The sequence below is a fragment of the Phacochoerus africanus genome, chromosome 12 (genome assembly GCF_016906955.1).
Source record: "Phacochoerus africanus isolate WHEZ1 chromosome 12, ROS_Pafr_v1, whole genome shotgun sequence".
NCBI classification, from domain to species: Eukaryota; Metazoa; Chordata; class Mammalia; order Artiodactyla; family Suidae; genus Phacochoerus; species Phacochoerus africanus.
In genome coordinates this window covers 57,360,082-57,381,376 of record NC_062555.1, presented here as the reverse complement: position 1 = coordinate 57,381,376, position 21,295 = coordinate 57,360,082, and the positions used below count along the sequence as shown (strand labels likewise).

At 38.3% G+C, this 21,295-nt stretch overlaps 1 protein-coding gene across 2 annotated transcripts in view; it reads left to right on the top strand.

Annotated features, from left to right (window-relative positions):
* Positions 1–15,970: 15,970 nt before the first annotated feature.
* The window catches only part of ARMC3 (armadillo repeat containing 3), a 92,633-nt gene continuing 87,308 nt past the window's right edge, over positions 15,971–21,295 (top strand). For both annotated transcript variants that reach the window (XM_047755339.1, XM_047755340.1), the window contains exons 1-2: positions 15,971–16,036; positions 18,381–18,429. In XM_047755339.1, the coding sequence (XP_047611295.1) occupies positions 18,382–18,429 (48 nt within the window). In that variant the 5' untranslated portion in view covers positions 15,971–16,036; position 18,381. The remainder of the gene's footprint in view (positions 16,037–18,380; positions 18,430–21,295) is intronic.

The window sequence follows — 21,295 nt, the reverse complement described above, 5'->3', positions numbered from 1 at the left end:
ATATAACCTGTTATTCTTTTCTTTCTTTCTTTTTGCTTTAATTTTCCATTTATAAATTCTTATCTTTAAATGGGTAATATCATCACATGTTACACAGAATGTATTAAATGTTACACCATGAAGACTAAGTCACCTTCCTACCTTTGCTCTCTAGCCATCCAGGTCTCCCCCCAGATGCAACAACTGTTATCGCCTGCTGGTGTGTCTTCCAGAGTGTTTTCTCCACAAATGATGGCATAATATTCACACTGATATTCATGCCCTGCTTTTTTTACTTTAATATTTTTTTTTACTTTAGCATAATATTCACACCTCCTTTTTTACTTTTAATGTCTTTTTGATTTGATTATTTCAAATCAATACATATATGCCATTCTCTTTTTTAAAGACTAGGCATTGGATCATTTACTGATGGATCAGTAAATGATTTCATACCCTTGCAATTGACAAATGCTAGAATGAATATTCTTTCTTTCAGCTTTATTGTGATATGATTGACAAAAAAACCCTAAAACGTTAAAACTGTACAATGTGGAGTTCCCGTCGTGGTGCAGCAGAAATGTATCTGACTAGGAACCATGAGGTTGCAGGTTCGATTCCTGGCCTTGCTCAGTGGGTTAAGGATCTGGTGTTACCATGAGCTGTGGTGTAGGTTGCAGATGTGGCTCAGATCTGGCATGGCTGTGGCTGGCAGCTACAGCTCTGATTAGACCCCTAGGCTGGTAACCTCTATATGCCATGGGTGTGGCCCTAAAAAGACAAAAAACAAACAAAAAAGTGTACAATGTGATGCTTTGATATGTGCATACCTTAAAAGTTAATTAAACATTCATAACTTCTCACATTTACCTTTCCTTTTCTTTTGATGAGAATGCTTAAGTTCTACTCTCTTAGCAAATTTCAATTATACGGGATGGTGTTATCAACTATAGCTGCCATGTCACGCATTACCTCATTAGTCTGAGGACTTGTTCATCTTATAGCTGAAAATTTGTAATTTTTATCAACCTCCCCCTATTGCCCCCATCCCCAGGCCCTTGGAAACCAGTTTTCTACTCTCTTTATAGGCGTCTGACTTAAAAAAAAAAAAGTTATTCCACATGTAAGTGATGTCATGCAGTGTTTGTCTTTCTCTGCGTAGCTTATGTCACTTGCCATAATGTCCTTAGGATTCATTTATGATGTGGTAAATGGAAAGATTTCCTTCGTTTTTAAGGTTGCATAATATTTTATCATATAGATACCACATCTTCTTTATCCTTTTATCTGTCAAAGGATGCTTAGGGTGTTTCCATACCTTGGCTATTGTGAATAATGCTGCAATGAATGTGGGAGTACAGGTCACTCTTTGAGATAATGATTTTGTTTCCTTTGGATATATACCCAGGAATGAGGTTGCTGGATTATATATTAGATCTATTTTAAATTTCTTGAGGAATCTCCATACTGTTTTTTCTACAGTGGCTGTACCAGTTTACATGCCCACCAACAGTATACAAGTGTTCCCATTTCCTCATATTCTTACCAGCATTTACTTCTTATTTTATTGATAACAGACATCCAAACAGATGTGATGGGATATCTCAGTGTGGTTTAGATTTGTAGTTCCCTAATTTTTAGAGATTTTGAGCACCTTTTCATGTACTTGCTAACCATATGTATGTCTTCTTTGGAAAATGTCTACTCAGATTTTTTTTGCTATTAGGTTGTATGAACTCATATATTTTGGATATTAACTCCTCAATGGGTATGTGGTTTAGCAATATTTTCTCCCATTCCATAGGTTGCTTTTTCATTTGTTGATGGTTTCCTTTGTTGTACAGAAGCTTTTTGGTTTGATATAGTTTCACTTATTTATTTTTGCTTCTGTTGCCTTTGCTTTTGCTGCCAAATCCAAACAATTGTTTTCCACGACCAATGTCAAGGAGCTTACCACCTATGTTTTCTTCTGGGGGTTATAGGTCACACATTCAAGTCATTAGTCCATTTGGAGTTAATTTTTGTGTATGGTGTATGATATATACAGTTTTCCCAATATGATTTATTGAAGAGACTATTCATTCCTCATCGTATGTTTTTGGCACTTTTGTTAGAAATTAATTGACTGAATATGCAGTATTTATTTTGGGGCTCTCTATTCTGTTTCGTTGATCTATTTGTCTTTTTTAATGCCAATACCACACATTGTTTTTATTATTCTAATTTGGTAATATAGTTTGATGTGGGGAAATATTTTGCCTCTAGCTTTGTTCTTTTTTCTCAAGGTTGCTTTGGCTATTTGGGTCTTTTGTGGTTCCACAATAATTTCAGAATTATTTTTTTCTATTTATGTGAAAAACACAATTGGAATTTTGATTGGGTTTGCATTGAATCTGCAGTTCGATTTGGGTAGTATGGGCATTTTAATAATACTAATTTTTCCAATTCATGAAATGTCTTTCCATTAATTTGCATCTTCTTCAATTTCTTTCATGAGTGTTTTATAGTATTCAGTGTACAGAGCTTTCATATCCTTGGTTAAATTTATTCCTTAGTATTTATTCTTTTGGATGCTATCGTAAATGGATTTTTTTTCTTAATTTCTCTTTCCAAGTCTTTACTGCTAGTGTAGAGAAACACAACTGATTTTTGTATATTTATTTTGTAATGTGCAACTTTACTGAATTTATATGTTCTAACAGTTTTTTTAGTGGAATCTTTAGAGTTTTCTGCATATAACATCATGCCATTTGCAAAAGAGAGTTTTACTTCTTCCTTTCTGATTTGGATACTTTATATTTCTTTTTTTCTTCTTTTTCTTTTCTTTCTTTTTCAAAAAATTCCTAATTTCTCTATCTACTAATATACAACGGTGCTCTATAAAGTACTCTGGCCATCAAACAACTTTCTTAATAGTCATAATACTGGCAAATCCACATTCCTACTTAAATATATATATAAATATCTGCGTCAGTTACATACCCCTAACCTCCAAACACTAGAAGCTCTACTTGAGTCATGGGTCAAAATGGTCATGGAAATAGAATCCAGTGGCCTTGCTTTTTAAGGCCAGAGTTATTCATGGCAGCTGATTATTTTGGCAGATATAGGTCATTTCCTTGATTCTGGTCCTTAAGATGAGTTTTATCTTGATTGAAGCCACTTGGAGAACCATCTTAGAACCTTCAAATCATAAACTGGAGTACTCAGAACTAAGGGGTAATAGAATTTCCTGTATGGTCTGTTACTGTCCACTCTGGTGAATCAGCTAAAAAAAATTTTTCTATAGTTAGAGAATAGAAACTGCAGATATTTCTAATGAACAAAACTGTAATATCCTTTAGGAACATTATTTTGAATAAGAATATCTACTGTTTGAATTAATTAGTCTTCAGTGCTCAGTTAGTAATGCCAAGCTTAGAATGACAGTTTTGACTTGGATAATGTCCTCTGAGATGTCCCAAAATGTGATGAACATAATCCGAAATTGCAAGGACCACATATAATAAATATGTATGGCCAACATTAATGGATTCAAAGAAAACAAGTCACTAGTGTATAATTACTGTCACAATTTGAATGCTAAATAGCAAGACCAGTAGAGTAACTTTGGTTAACGCTAACTTTATCAAGTAGTTTGCTATGACTACAATGAAAACAAACTACTTAATAAGTGGAGGATAAACAGAACTACACTTTGTTTTCTGCAGAGGTAGGAATATGTTTACAAGAAATAGAGACTAAATTTGAAGTGAAGAACTCATCCTATTTTGAGTACAGGAAAGCTAAATCTCTCCGTTTAGGTACTGTTTTCTTTTTGGACTTTTCTTTCATTTGAATATATCAGGTCGATGGTGAAAAATTAGAGTAATGTGATAGAGAAAATTATTTGCATTTAAGAATTTCTTCTGTTAGTCTTGGTGTGAACTTGGTCTCAGTCTGCCATCAAATAAAGATTTCAGAATATTTTATCTCTCTTTAATTTTTTGATTATTACAGAGGAGTCAGAGTTAAATTAAACTCTATACCCCTGCAGTCGACTATTCAAAAATTATTAACTCCACCCATCGTGGCGCAGTGGTTAATGAATCCGACTAGGAACCATGAGGTTGTGGGTTCGGTCCCTGGCCTTGCTCAGTGGGTTAACGATCCGGCGTTGCCGTGAGCTGTGGTGTAGGTTGCAGACGCGGCTCGGATCCCGCGTTGCTGTGGCTCTGGCATAGGCCGGAGGCTACAGCTCCGATTGGACCCCTAGCCTGGGAACCTCCATATGCCTCGGGAGCGGCCCAAAGAAATAGAAAAAAAAAAAAAATTATTAACTCCTTCAAGGTGCGCTGAAGTTTGAGGTCTAGTCAAAATTAAAGATAGACTTTGGTGACTCTGACTTCGTGTGATTTAAAATTTTCATCAATTCATGTAATTGCACTTATTAATATCATATATCATACTCTACTTGAAATTTAAAATTGTTTCTTTAAATATTTAATAATTAAGATTTTCACTAGTAGACATAGCCATCCATTATAATTTAAAAATTACTTTCTATATAGTTATTCAAAAACTAACTACAGTTGACTCTTATGTACTTTCTTTTGCTTATTTTTTCCTTCTTTTAAAAAAATTTTATTGGAATAGAGTTGACTTACAATGTTGTGTTAGTTTCAGGTGTACAGCAACATGCATGAGCTATACATATAAATATATCCATTCTTTTTTTCCTATGTAGGTTATTAGAGACAATTGAGTAGATTTTCCTGTGCTATACAGCAGATTCTTGTTAATCATCTATTTAAACAGTAGTGTGTATGTGTTATTCCCACCCTCCAATTCCTCCCTCCTCCCCTGCTTATCTCTATTGTACAAGTACCTGGGTCGGATTTTAAGTATTTCCATTCGGGTTTGTTTGTTTGTTTTTTCTTTTTAGGGCTGCACCTATGGCATATGGAAGTTCCCAGGCTAGGGGTCAAATCCAAGCTGCAGCTGATGGATGGCCTACACCACAGCGACAGCAACACTGGATCCAAGCCGCATCAGCAAACTACACCACAGTTCACAGCAACGCCGGATCCTTTCACCCACTGAGCAAGGCCAGGCATCAAAGCTGTATCCTCATGGATACTAGCTGGATTCTTAACCCACTGAGGCACAATAGCAACTCCCTCCATTTGTTTTTTAAACTTGTTTTATTTGGCATTTCTTGAAATAAGGGTTGGAAAATGTAGTAACTTTGAAATAGAAGTCTGGTGATTCTGCCCAAAATTAAACACAAAACCCCACCAACCTGTGGAATCTAAACCTACTGCACATGAAATGATGCTGCCTTGGAACCTGATCCATGCAGGGTGACCCAGCTCCACAGAGAAGGAGGGCCTTCCAAATTCAGACCAAAGAACCCTCCTTGGGTCAGGATTATAGCCACCATCTGCCAGTGGAAAAGCTTAGCTCAGATCTCCTTTTCTGAAATCATGCATCAGTCAGAAGCCAGCTAAAATCTCTGGCCCAATTTGGTTAAGAAAACCAGGGAGAAATCAGACCCAGCCCCTGGCCTCAACAGTTCACCCCGTGCTATTGAACCACCTTACAACTCACCATAACAGGCCAAGATGGAGCTCAGAGAACCACTTCCTCGCCTGCTAATGCACTGGCTTTCTTGGGGTTGCCCAAACCACGGTATATTCAATAGCATTGATTTTAGTGAGTCTGATCTGGATTGTATTTTAGATCAGTCCACTTATTCCCAGTTCAAAGGATCCTTCCTTAAACAGACACAACTATTCAGCCTCTTAAAAAAAAAAAAGTTGAATGCCAGAAGCTGACATGGGGAAACGTCGCCATGTCCAGGGGTTGCACTGACAGCAGTTCCTGCTGTTTATCTACCAGCGTAGGTGACACATTCCACGCACGGGGCTGGTCGGTGGTGGAAGCCGTCATCCTGGGGCATTCCTCACAGAAGGAGACATTACCTCTAAGGGATAAGCGGTGTCAGATTTTAAGTGGGCTGCACCCTATTTTTTCTCTTAAACCTCTAACCTCTGGCAAACAAGCAGATCGCTCCATAGCGCTAATTACTGAAACTGAGTTCAGAGAGCAAAGAATGTCAAAGCAGACTAAGCACTAAATGACCACTATATATGGACCCCGTCCACTAAGTTAAGCTGATTTTAAAGGCCTGGAGTCAAGTACACAATGAGCAATGTTTACTTTGAAACTCTATCTTTTGGGCTTTTCAATGATCTTTTTTATAGTGTGGCTGCCTTCCGTGTGAGGGGATCTTATTTTTCACAGTGGGTGCTTAGTAGCATTACCCTTTTGAATGGCCAACACGGCCCCCCACTGTTTCACGACCATTGGCAGAACAGTGCTGGTCTCTGCGGCCCTTCATTTTTTTCTCCCCTGGTACAACAAGACAAATGCGCTGAAATTGTGCCAAGATTTTGCTTCAACCCTAGCATGAGATAAAGAGGATTTACAGGCAAAGAACTCCCTTGAACAGCAGCCAAAAAAGCAGATAACTTTTAAATAACACAATGTGGTGGGAGAAACTGCCTTGTGGCAGAGTCTGCTGTGGAGAAAAACAGCAACTATTTACTGTACATGTTGGCAAACTATCTTATGTTTAAGCTCTAGGAAAGGTGAAGGGTTAACGTGCTGTTTATGGGTTTCCTTACACTGCTACCGCCCGAGCTGAATGTCACATGCCGAAGTCTTACATTTTATTGTTTATCTTTAACCAAGTTCAACTGATTTACAACAATCAACTACCTGACTAATTCAATTTGAATGGAAATGAATCCAAAGAATACAGTAAAAGGAACACATCATGATGAATTACCCAATATTATTCAGATGTACCCCTCACTTTAAGCAAATTTAGATTTATAAAGTAGATAAATAATAAGTAATTACTTTCTCTTACTGAAGGGCTCTTTTCTTTTTCTATACTAAGTGATTCACCCTTAGATTTCTCTAAAGAGTGAATTCTCAGTGTTCCTCAAGTATAATTAGATTTCAAAACTTCTTGTCAAAAACACAGTTTCTGGAACACGTCTGTTGAATCAAATGAACTTTGTTGTGCTAAGACTCTCAAGTTGTTAACATGGGAGAATCGATGGTGTTACGAGGTCTAATTAGTTTCCAAAACCACAGTGCTTGAGGGCGGAGCATGACGGTGATAATACCTAATGACACTGACTGATTGTTATTTACTTATTTATTTATTGGCCTCACTCACAACATGTGGAAATTCCTAGGCCAGGGATTGAACCTGCACTACAGTAGAGACCCAAGCTGTTACAGTGACAACGCCGTGGATCCTTCACCCACTATGCCACAAGGGAATTCCAAGGCGTTGATTTTTAAACCTATATAACGTGAGGAGACAAAATGATTTGTAGTCATAGAAATAGCTGTGTAAACTGTAACAGAGCTCAGGGGAGAAAGATCCTGAGTCTTAAGATCAGTAGTAACCCAGTGCAAAAGAATTCTTGTCTGTGATAGGGTAGGAAAATCCATCAAGACTTCTCACCTCCCCAATCCTAGTTTCTATTCACCCACAATGTTCTGATGGTTAATTTGCGGCTCAGGTACCTTCATACTAGGAAAGAAAAGTGCACTGACATAGGGAGGTGGGACTAGCTCTCCTAGATCATCATTTGATGCTCTCTCCATGTATGGATAAGGTCAAGTTACTGGACCAGGACTGTTGGGGACAAAGTCCTGTAGACCCAACATTGGGCTGGTCAGTACGACTTTAGATCGGTGGTTCTCAAACTTTTCCACAACACAGCACATTCAGAAAAGTGGCAATATTTGTAAGTCACACTGAGATGAACTGGAATGGACTTTGAAGAGTCAATATGTGGCTTGGTGGAAAAAATTATTAAATTTCCTTTATATTGCGTATTTATGATACGGAAAATAAAAATTAGCAGAAAACTTGAGTGTATTTCTGTGAATATTTTACACACACACACACACACACACACAATCATACATATTGGAGCTTGAAACTGCTGTGTATAATTTCTGACCAAAACCTTTCATATTCTTCATAGTTACCATGGTCAGAAATTATGTTTACACAAGTACAGGCAGCAAATAACAGACTGTAACTTTTTCCTTAATCCATGAAAACTGCTTTCTCACAGATAATTTGATATTTATCAGATAATTTGATCTTTAATGCCGTAAAAGTTTACTTCAGAGGTTTATAATTTTTTAAACATAAAAACTCTTACCTTTCTTTGACAAATGCAACATTGAAATGTTTTGTGATAATGAATACTAAATCCTTCAAAATGTTTTCAAATTAAGTATTTTAAAATTTTAATGAAGTTTTTTCTTCCAGCATAAAGATATTGCTCTACTAGTCTTATTAATTTTTTAGGATTCTAATTTTTTTTTTTTCTGTACCCACATGTGGCAGTTCCCAGGGCCAGAGACTGAATCTGCAGTATGGCAGTGACCCAAGCCATGGCACTGACAACACCAGACAGAATTCTAATTCTAACACTCAGTAAACATCGGTGGTCATTTTTCCTTTGAATTCATTAATGTTGGCAGAGCACGTTATTGTACTTCCTGTGGTCCTTCCAATCTTGGACCATGTTCACTAAGATGCTCAAAATATCAGTGCATTTTTTAAGCCGACAAACCAACCTTTGTATCTGCAAAGTAAGAATTATTTACATCCACACTTACATCTCAAATTTCAATTCCTTTAGCTCAGAAACTCTTGAGAAATTTTTCCTCTTTAGCATGAACTGGCATAGTGTTTTTTTTTAATCTTAATTTTTGTATAAAGTTGTAAACAGGTATGACTTTCATGGCTTAGATTCACCATTTTGAGGCTACCATTTAATGTATAATACAAATCCATGGAAAATCTTTACATTAAAGATTTTTCTGTTATTAGAACATGAAGTTCTCTCACTGATAGGGTTTTGAGAATAAACTATTGATGTAAATAATTTAACACAATTAAAGCATCAATACACACATTTAAGCAGTGTTCATAATACATCTTATTTATTTCAACATGTTCATTTAACACTTTAAATATCTTAAGGTGTTTGCTTTGGTCTCTCTCTGCAGTAAAATAATGTTTCTTGGATGAACTTCTCCTTAGGTAGTGTGATTAGATCTATTAACTGGGCACATTTATTGTCTGTGGATTCAACAGTCATTTTTTGACTGAACTATTTTCTAGGTTAGTGTTATCTCTATAGCACCTCACATGCCACAACTGCATTTACTTACAGTGCTATTCAAAAAACGACATTTTGGAGTTCCCGTCGGGGTGCAGGGGAAACGAATCTGACTAGGAATCGAAAGGTTGTCGGTTCAATCCCTGGCCTTGCTCAGTGGCTTAAGGATCCGACATTGTTGTGAGCTGTGGTGTAAGTCGCATATGCGGCCTGGATCCTGCATTGCTGTAGCTGTGTCATAGCTGCTATAGCTCTGATTTGACATGTAGCCTGGGAACCTCCATATGCTGGGAGTTTGGGCCCAAAAAATCAAAATAAATAAATAAATAAATGAAATGACATCTTTTCCTTGCCTTTGCTTTGCTGGCCCCAGACACAGACAATTTTCACAGAGGCTATTAAACTGAATGATTCCACAATTGTGTGTGTGTGTGTGTGTGTGTGTGTGAGAGAGAGAGAGAGAGAGAGAGAGAGACACTTGGCTTTAGGTATGAAATTGAGCTTAATTTCATACAGGTATAACTATTTTCATAAAAGAATTTCATTTTTAGTGTTGAGCTTATAGATGCTCTAAGAAGTTCAAATCTTCCTCTCTTTAAGATCTAAGTTGTGTAGAGTGGAGCTAGCCTGACCGGTTAAGCACTATTCTTCATTCGATAACTTTTACATCACACACAGACACACACACACACGGAACAGGAAAAGAATTGATGGAGAACATAAATACTAATTTGAGATAATTCTCATTGTTCTGTTTTTTTTTTTTTTTTTTTTTTTTTTTGGGCCACACTGGCAGCATATGGAAGTTCCCAGGCTATGGGCTGAATCAGAGCTACCACAGCCATAGCAACACAGGATCCGAGCTGCGTCTTCGAACTACACCACAGTTCATGGCAATGTCAGATCCTTAACACACTGAGTGAGGCCAGGGATCGAACCCTCAACCTCATCGTTCCTAGTCGGATTCGATTCTGCTGTGCCACAATGGGAACTCTTCATTGTTCTGTTTGAAAGTGATTTAAGCTTCCTAATTCCTTGTCTTTCCTGTTTGCCCACTTCTGCAGTATTTTCCCCCAGTTTTGTTGAGATATAGTTGAGATATAACACTGTATAAGTTTAAGGTGTACACAGTGATGATTTGATACATGTAGTTGCTATAAAATGATTACCATAATAAAGTTAGTTGATATATCCTTCACATCACATAATTAGCATTTTGTTGTTGTTGCTGTTATGGTTAAGAATACTAAAGCTCAAGTTCCTGTTGTGGCTCAGCAGAAATGAATCTGACTAGCATCCATGAGGACGCAGGTTCAATCCCTGGCCTCGTTCAGTGGGTTAAGGATCTGGCGTTGCTGTGAGCTGTGGTGTAGTTTGAAAACGTGGCCTGGATCTGGCATTGCTATGACTATGGCACAGGCCAGCAGTTACAGCTCTGATTCAGCCCCTAGCCTGGGAACCTCCATATGCTGTGGGTGTGGCCTAAAAAGACAACAACAAAAGAATATTAAAGCTCTACTCTTACAACAACTTTGAAGTCTATAACACCATATTATTATAGAATCACTGTAGTGTACATTACATCCCTGGTATTTACTCATCTTATAGCTGAAAGTTTATACCTTTTGACAAATATCTTCCCATTCTCCCAGGCCCCTCAGCCCCTGGCAAGATCATTCTATTCTGTTTCTATGAGTTTGATGCTTTGGGTTCCACATATGAGATCATACTGTATTTGTCTTTCTCTGTCAGGCTTATTTCACTTAGGATAATGGCTTCAAAGTCTATTTATGTTGTCATAAATGGCAAGAGTCCCTTCATTTTTTATGGCTGAATAATCTTCCATTGTACCTAGATACGCATTTTCTGAATCCATTTATCTGTCAGTGAATACTTAGCTTGTCCTCATGCCATGCTCTTGTAAATTATGCTCTGTAGCATTGTTTTGAAAGTCATCTCCCAAAGCTCAGCCTAGAACTTGTTTCCCCAGACTTTGCATCAATGCTATAAATTTCAAATTCCCTGCTAACCAGAATAGATTTTGTTGTCTGCAATGGAATGTCAAATGACACAGTAATTGAAACCAGAAGTGGTTATTGATCTTAGAAGCTCAAAGGTATAAATATGGGACTGGTTGTTTGACCTGATTGAGTCTGCTTACTTTGACAGGATGTCTTATCGGGAGTCACTTGTGGTCTCCCAGAAAGAAGCTTCTATTGGAGACACTTTTGACAGACCAAATGGTTACTGCCATAGCACAGTGCGGTGGACGAAAGGACTGCAAGGGATGTAGGGTGGCTGAATTCCTCCTAATTAGTTAGTTCTGAGACAGAAAATGACAGCTTTAAGATCCCAGTAGTCATGGCTGGAGAACCAGAGGGTACCTATCACTGCTACTCAATGATATCTTATCTCTTATGAGCATAGTTTGGATCTGAAGATTTCTTTTTTTCTTTTCTTTTCTTTTTTTTTTTTAAGGGCCGCACCCATGGCACATGGAAGTTTCCAGGCTAATCGGAACTGTAGCTGCACCACATACATCACAGCCACAGCAATGCCCAATCTCCAACCCTCTGAGTGAGGCCAGGGATTGAACCCAAGGGCTCATGGATATTAGTCACATTTGTTACTGCTGAGCCATGCCAGAAACTCCTTGGATCTGTAGATTTCTGATTTATAATATGTGCTGAATTCAGAGCTTCTCTAGGCTTTTGAGAAGGCCTAGTAGGAATGACAAATCCAGTAGCAATGAGCGCCCCTGGTGTTTAGATTATGGTCTCTAAATTTCATTTTCCACTGTAATGAACCAGGGCAGAAAATACTTCCAAATGATGTATATGATAAATGACCTGTATCCAAAATATATAGCAAATGCCTACAACTCAATAATAAGAGAAACAGCCCAGTTAAAAGTAGGAAAAATTTCTGAACAGATACTTCACAAAAGAAGATATAGAAGTGGTTAACAAATACAGAGAATCAGTTCATCATCATTAGTCATTAAGGAAACGCAGATTCAAACCAGAAGAAGATACCACTACACACTCAGTGGAACGACTAAAATTAAAAGGCCTGACAATACCAAGTGTTGTAGGGCATATAAAGCAAGTGGATCTCTGGCTCATTGCTGCTGGGAATGCAAATATAGTATAGTTCCTTTGGAAAACCATTTGGCAAGTTCTTATAATATCAAATGTACACATGGCATAAGACCCAGAAATTACACTCTTGGGTATTTTCCCAAGGAAGGAGAAACATATGTTCACACAAAAACCCGTGTATAACTGTTTAAAACAGATTTATTTATAACAGTCCAAAACTGGAAAGAATCCAAATGTCCTTCAACCAGCAAACGGATGCTGCACATCTACACAGTGCCACACGACTCAGCGACAGAGAGAAACAAGCAATTGATACGTGTAACATCACGGACAAATCTCAAAAGCAGTATGACAAGCAAAAGAAACCCGTCAGAAAAGGTAGCATATTGCATGATTCCATGTATAAGATATTCATAAAAATGCAAAATTTAAGAGAGAGAAAACATACCAGTTGTTCCCAGGGAAGGAGGATAAAGGGAGAGGTTTGACTTGAAAGGGGCATGAAGGAAATCTGGGATGATGGAAAAGTGCAATATCTTAATTGCAGCAGTGGTCACACAACTGCAAACATTTGTCGAAACTCATCCAACTGTACAAACAAGACCTCAAAAAACAGACACGTGCAGTAAAGACTGTGTGGGGGGGAAAGACTTCATAATTCATAATTGCATGGTTCATAATAAGCTTTGAACAAATGTTAGCTATTTGAAGACTATTTAGAAACAGCTGAGATGGGGAGACACACACATAAGCAAATAAATCACATCATCATATGAAAATAGCAGAAATAGTGCAGGTATAAGATTCGCCGATGGAACAAAATGAGAAATGTTCAATTCATTTGGAGTAGCCAATTAAGGCTTTCTGGAGGAAATCACGCCAAAAATTTTTTGAAAGACAGATAGTTTTCAGGCTGATTAGGAGAGTGAAGGGCATAAAATGCCTTGGTGTCTTTGAAGAACTAAGGGCAGTTTGCTAACTTTTTTTTTTTTTTTTTTGAGTGATTGGAGAAGGTATTGCAATAGGGAGGAGTCAGCTAGAACAAGGTCCTGAATGCAAATTTAAGAATCTTGTTGCATCTCATCGTGTATATGGTGGACTGACTGACAAACTGCAAGGTGAGAGACAAAGGGCAAAGATTACCTGGATTACCTGGGAGAAGATGAACTGAAGCCAGGAGAAAGCTAGAGGATGAGAAACCTGTCAGAAGGCTTGTTCAGTGAAATCAAGCAAAGGATGGTGACACTCTGCACCAGGCCATGGGAATGGAAAAGTGAGAATAAATGAAAGAGACTTTTAAGGGAATCCAAATAACTTCATACAAAGGCACCTAAGTCTAGGATGACTGTCAGACTTAATGCTTGAATAACTCGGTGGGAGTTAAAAACAGAAAAACACGTTTATGTTGGATAATTGATGAATTTAGGTGGGTGGACACCTGTGGACAACCAGGGAGCTTTCTATAAAAAGAAGGCTATATGAGCCTACAACTAAGCATTGGAGTCTGGTGGGGAGCGATATATATGGCATTTGAAGTCACGAAAATAAGTAAGATCACTCTGGAAAAACATAATATAAAAAGGGAGCCAGGGACAGATCCCTAGGAAATATCAACATTTAAAGCTGTACAGAAAAGACCTTAAGGGGAGTTCCTGCTGTGGTGCAGCGGGTTAAGAATCCAACTGCAGTGGCTCAGGTTGCTGTGGAGGTGCAGGTTGGATCCTGGACCCGGTGCAGTGGGTTAAAGGTACAGCATTGCTGCAGCTGCACCATAAGTCTCATATGTGGCTTGGATTCAGTCCCTGGCCTGGAAACTTCCATATGTTACAGGTGCAGTGAATGAAAAGAAATAAAGGAAAGGAAGGGAGAGAGGAAGGAAGGAAGGAAAGGAGGGAGGGAGGGAGGAAGGGAGGGAGGCAGGAAGGCAGGCAATCAAGCTAAATAATGTCCATGAAAGCAGGAGGAAGGTCAAAGGTAAGTAGTATCAAGAAGACCACGGAAGATGTTTCCAGAATGAGATGTCATCAGGAGTATTGTTTGCAGTAGTGATGTCAAAAAAGATGAAGACTAAGAAACAGACAACAAGTTTGGGTACTTTTAGTGGTAGGACCAAACCGAATCACTGTGGCTTGAAAAGTGAAGGTATGTTAAAAATGCGAAAGTATCAAATGCAGGCTGCTTTTGCAGAAACTCATGGTCCAGAAGAGAAAGAGAAAAATAGAATGATACTAGAAGGAGATACAGGTTCAAAGAGATTTTGTTTTTGCTTTTTGTATGAGGCAAATGATAGAGTTCACAGTATTCATAAACTGACAAGAAGAGAGAGGCTGAAGATACAGGCGTGTATCATTCAAGTTCCAATAGGAAGACAGAAATCATCTGTTATTTGACTATACAAAATCTAATACAAAGAATGTTACATTTGTATAAAGCTGTTTATCAGGTCATTCAAAAGGTATGAAGAGGACATAAAAGGATAGGAAAGAAGAAATGGTAAGAAACATCTAACACTCTTAGGACTGGGTGGGGAAGAGGGACAGGTAGGTAGGGAGTTCAAAAACTGTTAGGGGAATTCAGGAGAGGGAGAGATTTTTTTTTTAGCAAAAAATCGAAGAGTATTTTTTGAAGATGGCATTTGAGCTGGACTTCATTAAGCAGAAATAATAGAATATTCCAGGAGCTGTACAAGCCACACATGACTTGGCAAATGATAGATTCTTAGTATTTGTTGAATAGCTGAAATGACAAGGAAAAGAGTGAGCAAAAATTTAGAAGAGAAAAGCATGGACAATTTGGGGAAAACAGTAAGTTTGGGGCTTGTGCTGTGGGAAAGCAGTGGGCTGCACAGGTAGAAAAGCAGTGGGGCAGATGGCTTTGAAAACCAGGCTAATGAGTTTAGACCTTATTTTAGGAAGCCACTGAGGTGGAGTAAGGGCGTGGCATGAGGAGGGCAGTAATCTCTGGAAGGTTTACCTGTGGTAGCAAGACAGAACGGGAAAGAGAGAGAAACCGACGTCATCACTTAGAAGACCAAAAATGATGACCTGCACTGGGGTGACAGTAAAGATTTAAGAGAGGGAATAGAGAGGGGACAAAAAGTGGCTGGCCAATTAACTTCAATGCTGATTGGCGTTGGGGGCGGAGGAGGCAGCAGCAAACCTGAGGTTCTGGGCTACTGGGAGGGATGGCAGAAAGAGGAAGCAAAGATGTAAGCGGAAGGTTTTGAAGGGACATGGTACGTTCCGCGGGGACAGCAAAGTCGGCAATGCAGCTCGGCGCAAACCAGGCATAAAGTGGCGACGTGGAAGTCAACCGCACAGACTCTCGCTGAGACGTGGCTGGGAAGACGCCGGGGCAGCGGAGAATATGTGAATCCAGAGCCAGCTCCCTGGCCAGAGCTGAGACGGTGCTGCCTCCTTCCTGATTTACCGTTGTCACTAGGGCTGGCCCTCAACAACTAGGAAGGGTAGGATTCTCACTGTCTATCCCGCCCCGAAGCCCAGGCCTCAAGAACCGAGGATGCACAAGGCTCTTCAGCTACCAGCCTCTACCGGCAGCAGGACAATAGGCACAGCGGCAAGCTGGGCGCCAGCTAGGAGGAAGGAGGAGCACGCAGGCGCGGATTGCGCAGGCGCGGCCCCCTGTTGCCTAGCAACGAGGCACAACGGTGAACTAGGACTGGGGCACTGGCGGCGACAGGTGCAGTTGGTCAGGTCTCTGGAGCCAGGGCTCGGCGGGATCTCCCTGCAGGTAAAGACAGATGGACGGCTGCACAGCTACCCCCGCGTTTTGGAGAGGCCCAGGGCAGAGGTCTCAGCAAACACTTGGGGAACAAGAAGGTGCCCCGCGGGTGGGGGCGTCTGGGGCAACTGAAGGAAAACGGTGTGAAGACCTGCGGGTCCCTGTCTTACACCTGCAGTTTTAGGCTGGGGTCCCGATGGATTTCATAAGCGTGCCCGCTGCCTCCTACTTAACAAGTGATAAAAAAGCCCAGGAATGGGATTTGAGGGTCTAAGATTCCGTCATTTGACTGATCAACTCAAAAAGTGGGTCACCAGTTGTTCTAGCCCTTCTCCTCCAAATAAATCTCTCATTAGAAAACATTTAAGATCAAATAAGCTGACAGGTCACAAAGTAGATCAATGAATTCACGAAAAAATGTGACTCCTCTCCAATAATCAAGGAGATACACAAAGCAGATTGTTTTCATGTCCAATGCCATGACTTTCATACCTTTTCACCCAGTTACTTTACTGCTAGGGATTTATCTTAAACAGTTGCAGATGTGGATGAAGATTTTATGTCTAAGGATGTTCATTTGCAGCCTTGTCCTTAATTCCAGAAAGTTGAGACAAATGCTCAACATAGGGGACTGGCTAGATGGTAGATTTTCAAATATTATCACCAATGACATGCTAATTCGTTGCTGATGATTGAAGCAAAAAATAGAGTCAAATTTCATGAATTTGTCCATTAGTTTAAGAATTTAGTAAGAAAGTGGTCCCAGGAAGGAAAGTCAAGAATAGGTGATAGAAATACAAGTAGGATGGTAAAATCACTACAGAAAATACACAAAAAAAAGGAACTATATCAAAATAGTGCTGATCTCCCTGAGCTTATTTCTGAGTGATTTTTTAAAAATTCCACATGCCCTTCCTTGTTTTCCAAATTCTTTGTAATGAAATGTAACACCTTTATAAGTGAATAGTAGACACAGAACTGTACATATAAAAGTGGTTAAAATGGTAAATTTTATGTGCCGTGTATTTTAACACAATAAAAAAAAAATCAGTGGAAAACAGGTTTAATCTGCTTCGAAAAGTCAGAGAGGAGTTCTCCTGTGGCTCAGTGAGTTACAGATCTGGCATTTGTCACTACTGTGGCTATTCTTACAGCTGTGGCTTGATCCCTAGCCCAGGAAGTTCTGCATATCTTAGGTGTGGCCAAAAAAAAAAAAAGTCAAAGGGATTTATTTTCTTAATTTGATGTCTCTGTAGTTTGAAAGGAAAAGAAATCTTTAAAGAATAAAGTAAGGTAATTTAACTCTATCATGTTGATTTTAAATGAAATGTTTAATTTATAAAACTAAAAAAAAACACTTAGGGTCATATCTGGGGGTCCTTGCCGTTGGCCTATGTCAGCTTTGTATTTTCTCCCTCATTAATGGTTATGCCCAGTATGGTAATAAAGATGGAGATGTAATACTTCCCACCTCATAGTATTGCCAAGGACCACTTGCATCTCTATAATCCTGTATGTGTAGGTTATCCCAGCCTCTCTATTTTTCAATATGCAGTTACTCAAAACCACTATCCTGAAATGGGAAAAGTAAGTTCCTGAGAGAAAATCAGTTGACTCAAGATAACTTTTCACAAGTGTAATTTAATTGCTCTTGAATGTTATTCACAAAAGGATTCTTTTGTAAATCAAAGGCTGCTATACCTTGGAATTGGTTATAAAGAGCTATGAAATCTTTTTCCTAGAGAAATCATAGGTCAGATTTTTATCTGTCCAGAATAGTCTGTGTCTGCCCGAAACATTACAGACATGAAGTCTGACTTGTTAGATAATGGATACTGAATCCAAGAAAATAATTACTCCCAGGGTAAACAGAGTTCATGGTTTTTATAAATGTCAAATGCCCACTGTGTTCCCAACACTGTTGTAGGTGCTTGGGACAGATTAGTGCAAGAAAGGAGACCAAAAACGCCTCCCTTTGGAGCAGAATATTCCTGCAGATCTCAAAAGTAATTTGGATTTAGACTCCCAAGCCCTACATAAGTGAGCTCTAAGCAAGGTAAATCATTATCTGTTATGTAAGCAAAACTTACATCATTAATGTATTCTTTCCAAACTGGAAGCCAGGACTAATGCCCAACAATCTTATCAATTAATTCCTTTAAAATTGTGAATTTTGGAATGAAGGTAACATTTTTGTATATGTGCAATAATTTCTACGTATATTGCCTAGTCTCTTTTCAGGTAAAAGTTAGAGAAGGAAATACATCTCATCCTAGGGACAGGGGTAACTGGGAGATTTATGCATATACAATGTACAGATGATATTTTAACCATTTGTGGCATCTTTTTCCAGAATGGGTAAAAAAATAAAGAAGGAAGCAGAGCCCCCTCCCAAGGATGTGGTAAGTTTCTGATTTGAATCCTAGCAGCACGTTAATAACCAGTTTTAAAAATAAATTGTTCAAACAGTTTGGCATGCCCCAGTATATACATGAGTGCACGGTGGCAGAAGTCCAAAGTCTGACTAATGATAAGATTAGTCAGAGGAATCTAACATTATATAAACAAACATTTACAACATTGTCATTACATAATTAGTGTAATTAGAGAATAATTATTAGCTTTTCCAGTATGTGGATGGCATGTCTATAAGCTGAGTTAATGAACAAATAGTTTTGGTTTGTTCTTTCAAATACTTTAAGTTTACATTTGCCAGCTCTCATTATTGGTCATTATCTAAGCGAATTTTTTAAAATGATGAAGTTATGCTGTAGCTATTAGATATGCATGTAAGGTTGTCTGAAGATGACCATTTGGTATTTTCCAGTTCTCTGGAGAGAAAAGTCTGTGTTCATCTTTCAAATGCTTAAATAATGCATTCCCCCCAACACAAAACCTCAGCTCTCCCTTTTAAAAACAAGATTCAAAAAACTTAATGTTCAATAGGTTGACTATTTGGGACAAAGTGATTTTCGAAGATGTAAGATAATTTAAACTGATGATAGTAAATAAGCATGGGACATACAAAAAATTACTTCCATAGCAGTAGTGATTATAGGAGTAAACAATTAGAAATAGCAAAAATTTTTTATAATACAAATTTAAATAAATTATTTCATTTTAATAAAATACAATGATGTCACTGAATGTTTGATAGCATGGGTACATAATACTGAATTAAAGATTAATAGAATTAAGAATTAATAGTGGGGGGAGGGATAAATTGTGAGGATGGATTAACACAGACACATGACTGTATATAAAATACATAACTCACAAGGACCTATGGTATAGCACAGGAAGGCATACTCAATGTTCCGTAATAATTTATATGGGGAAAAGGAATGGATATAGGTATATGTATTACTGATTCACTTTGCTGGAAACCTGAAGCTAATACAACATTGTAAATCAACTATACCCCCCAAATTTTTAAAAAGCTATAATAAAAATAAATAAAAGCAGGACTCAATCTTCTTTCTTTAAAGTTCATGAACTACTGAAAGTTTGTGTTAAAAACAGAAAATATCCTTGGACGATTTTCAATTTAGAAACGTATTTTGAAACAGACATTCGGTGTGGTTTTCTTCAAATAAAATGTGAGTGGGGAAAAAAATGTGTATAGTCAACAAATTCACAAGATGTTACAGTTTCAAGGAACCTGAGCTTCGTGCAGGAATCTTCCTGACAGCACTGGAACATTGTGGTTACAAATGCGAGGTCTGTCCCAGCTCTGCCTCTCATAAACTCTGTTATTTTGGTGAAGTTGCCAAATTTGGCCAAGTTATTTCAGCTCTTTTTTTTTTTTTTTAAATCTCTTAAGTGAGAATTGTAATGTCCAACTTATTTTGGTTGTTCTATTAATTAGAAGCACATGAAGTTCACAGAGCCTGGCACATAGTAAACACTCAGTAAATAAGATCTGTTCTCTTGGGAATTCTTTAGATTCAGCTACACACACACACACACACACATCACTATGCAACCTCTTATGCATGATCCCTCAGTACAGCTGGAAGCAAAGGTTGCAGAAGACCTGTCTGCCCAGGTCGAGGGAGGCTTTGTAGAGATGGTCACTGTGGTTTCCTGATATATTTCATCAGTCTGGCTGCTCTCCTTTGGACAAACTTCTAAATTCTCTTTATTTTTTCATTGCATCTGGTTTGCATTACCCCTCTTTTTGCTGCAAAATAGCATTACTGATGCCCAATTACCAGAAACTAGAATCATGAACACTGTACTTGACAACAAACACTTTCTGATTAAAATTAGAATTAAGGGACTATTAAACAATAGCTCTATTTGTCTGATACATTTTCCATAATATTATGATGTCTTGCTGGCATGGTCCTCTTTACTCCAGTCCTTGAGGGGCACAATCAAGGACTGAGAAACAATTCCAATCCTTGAGGTAACAAAAATTTAGCTCTTGCTTCTTTGGGTCACAGGAGCCCTGGGGGCAGCCAAAGGCATGTATAAGTTACCAATGGTCCCTGACTGTTACCATTCCCGAGGGTCCGTCCATCCTTACCCTACTCTGACTTTATGTTAATAAAGCTAAGAGAGTAGTATTAAAATACCTAACCACTTTTCAGTCTTACAAATTCCAACACTTCAAAACAGAATAGCAGTTTAAAGTATCAGAACTTGGAATTTGTTCCAAGGCATACGTCTTCAAAGTCTGTGAAAGGTTTGTTGTACAAATTATAAATGGAAACCAGATTTAAAAGAGGGATATATAACTGCTTGAGAAAATAAACATTTCTGTGTCAACTCCTGGCAATTTGCTTCTTATGTATTTCCTAAAACATTGTTTTTGAAGATTTTTATTTTTATTAGTCTTTCATCTACTGGTTAAAATGGGTAATGGGGATGGGAAAAAAAGGTGTTTGGCAATAAGCTTAAAACAAAAAGCTCCCTTTGCTTTTCTTAGTATTCTCATTGTCAAAACATGCATTAATATGTGTATTTAGGGTTTATTGTTCTCCATTTCTTCTCATAAAAGAACACTAGCTAAGAAGATGCCTCAATGTGGGGAAGATATGGCTTGAACAACCCATACAACTGTATTCTGCTTTCCCAAATCATTTCCAAGTCTGGCTGATGCTTTAATAAAAGGCAGACTTACCATGGACTGATTGCACAAAAGAATTATTAACAGAAACTACCTTAGTAGGCAATATTTGATTAAAGGCATGAAATTCAGTGACTAAGAGTGTGGGCTCCAGAGTTACATTGTCAGAGTCTGAATCCTCAGATAATCACCGG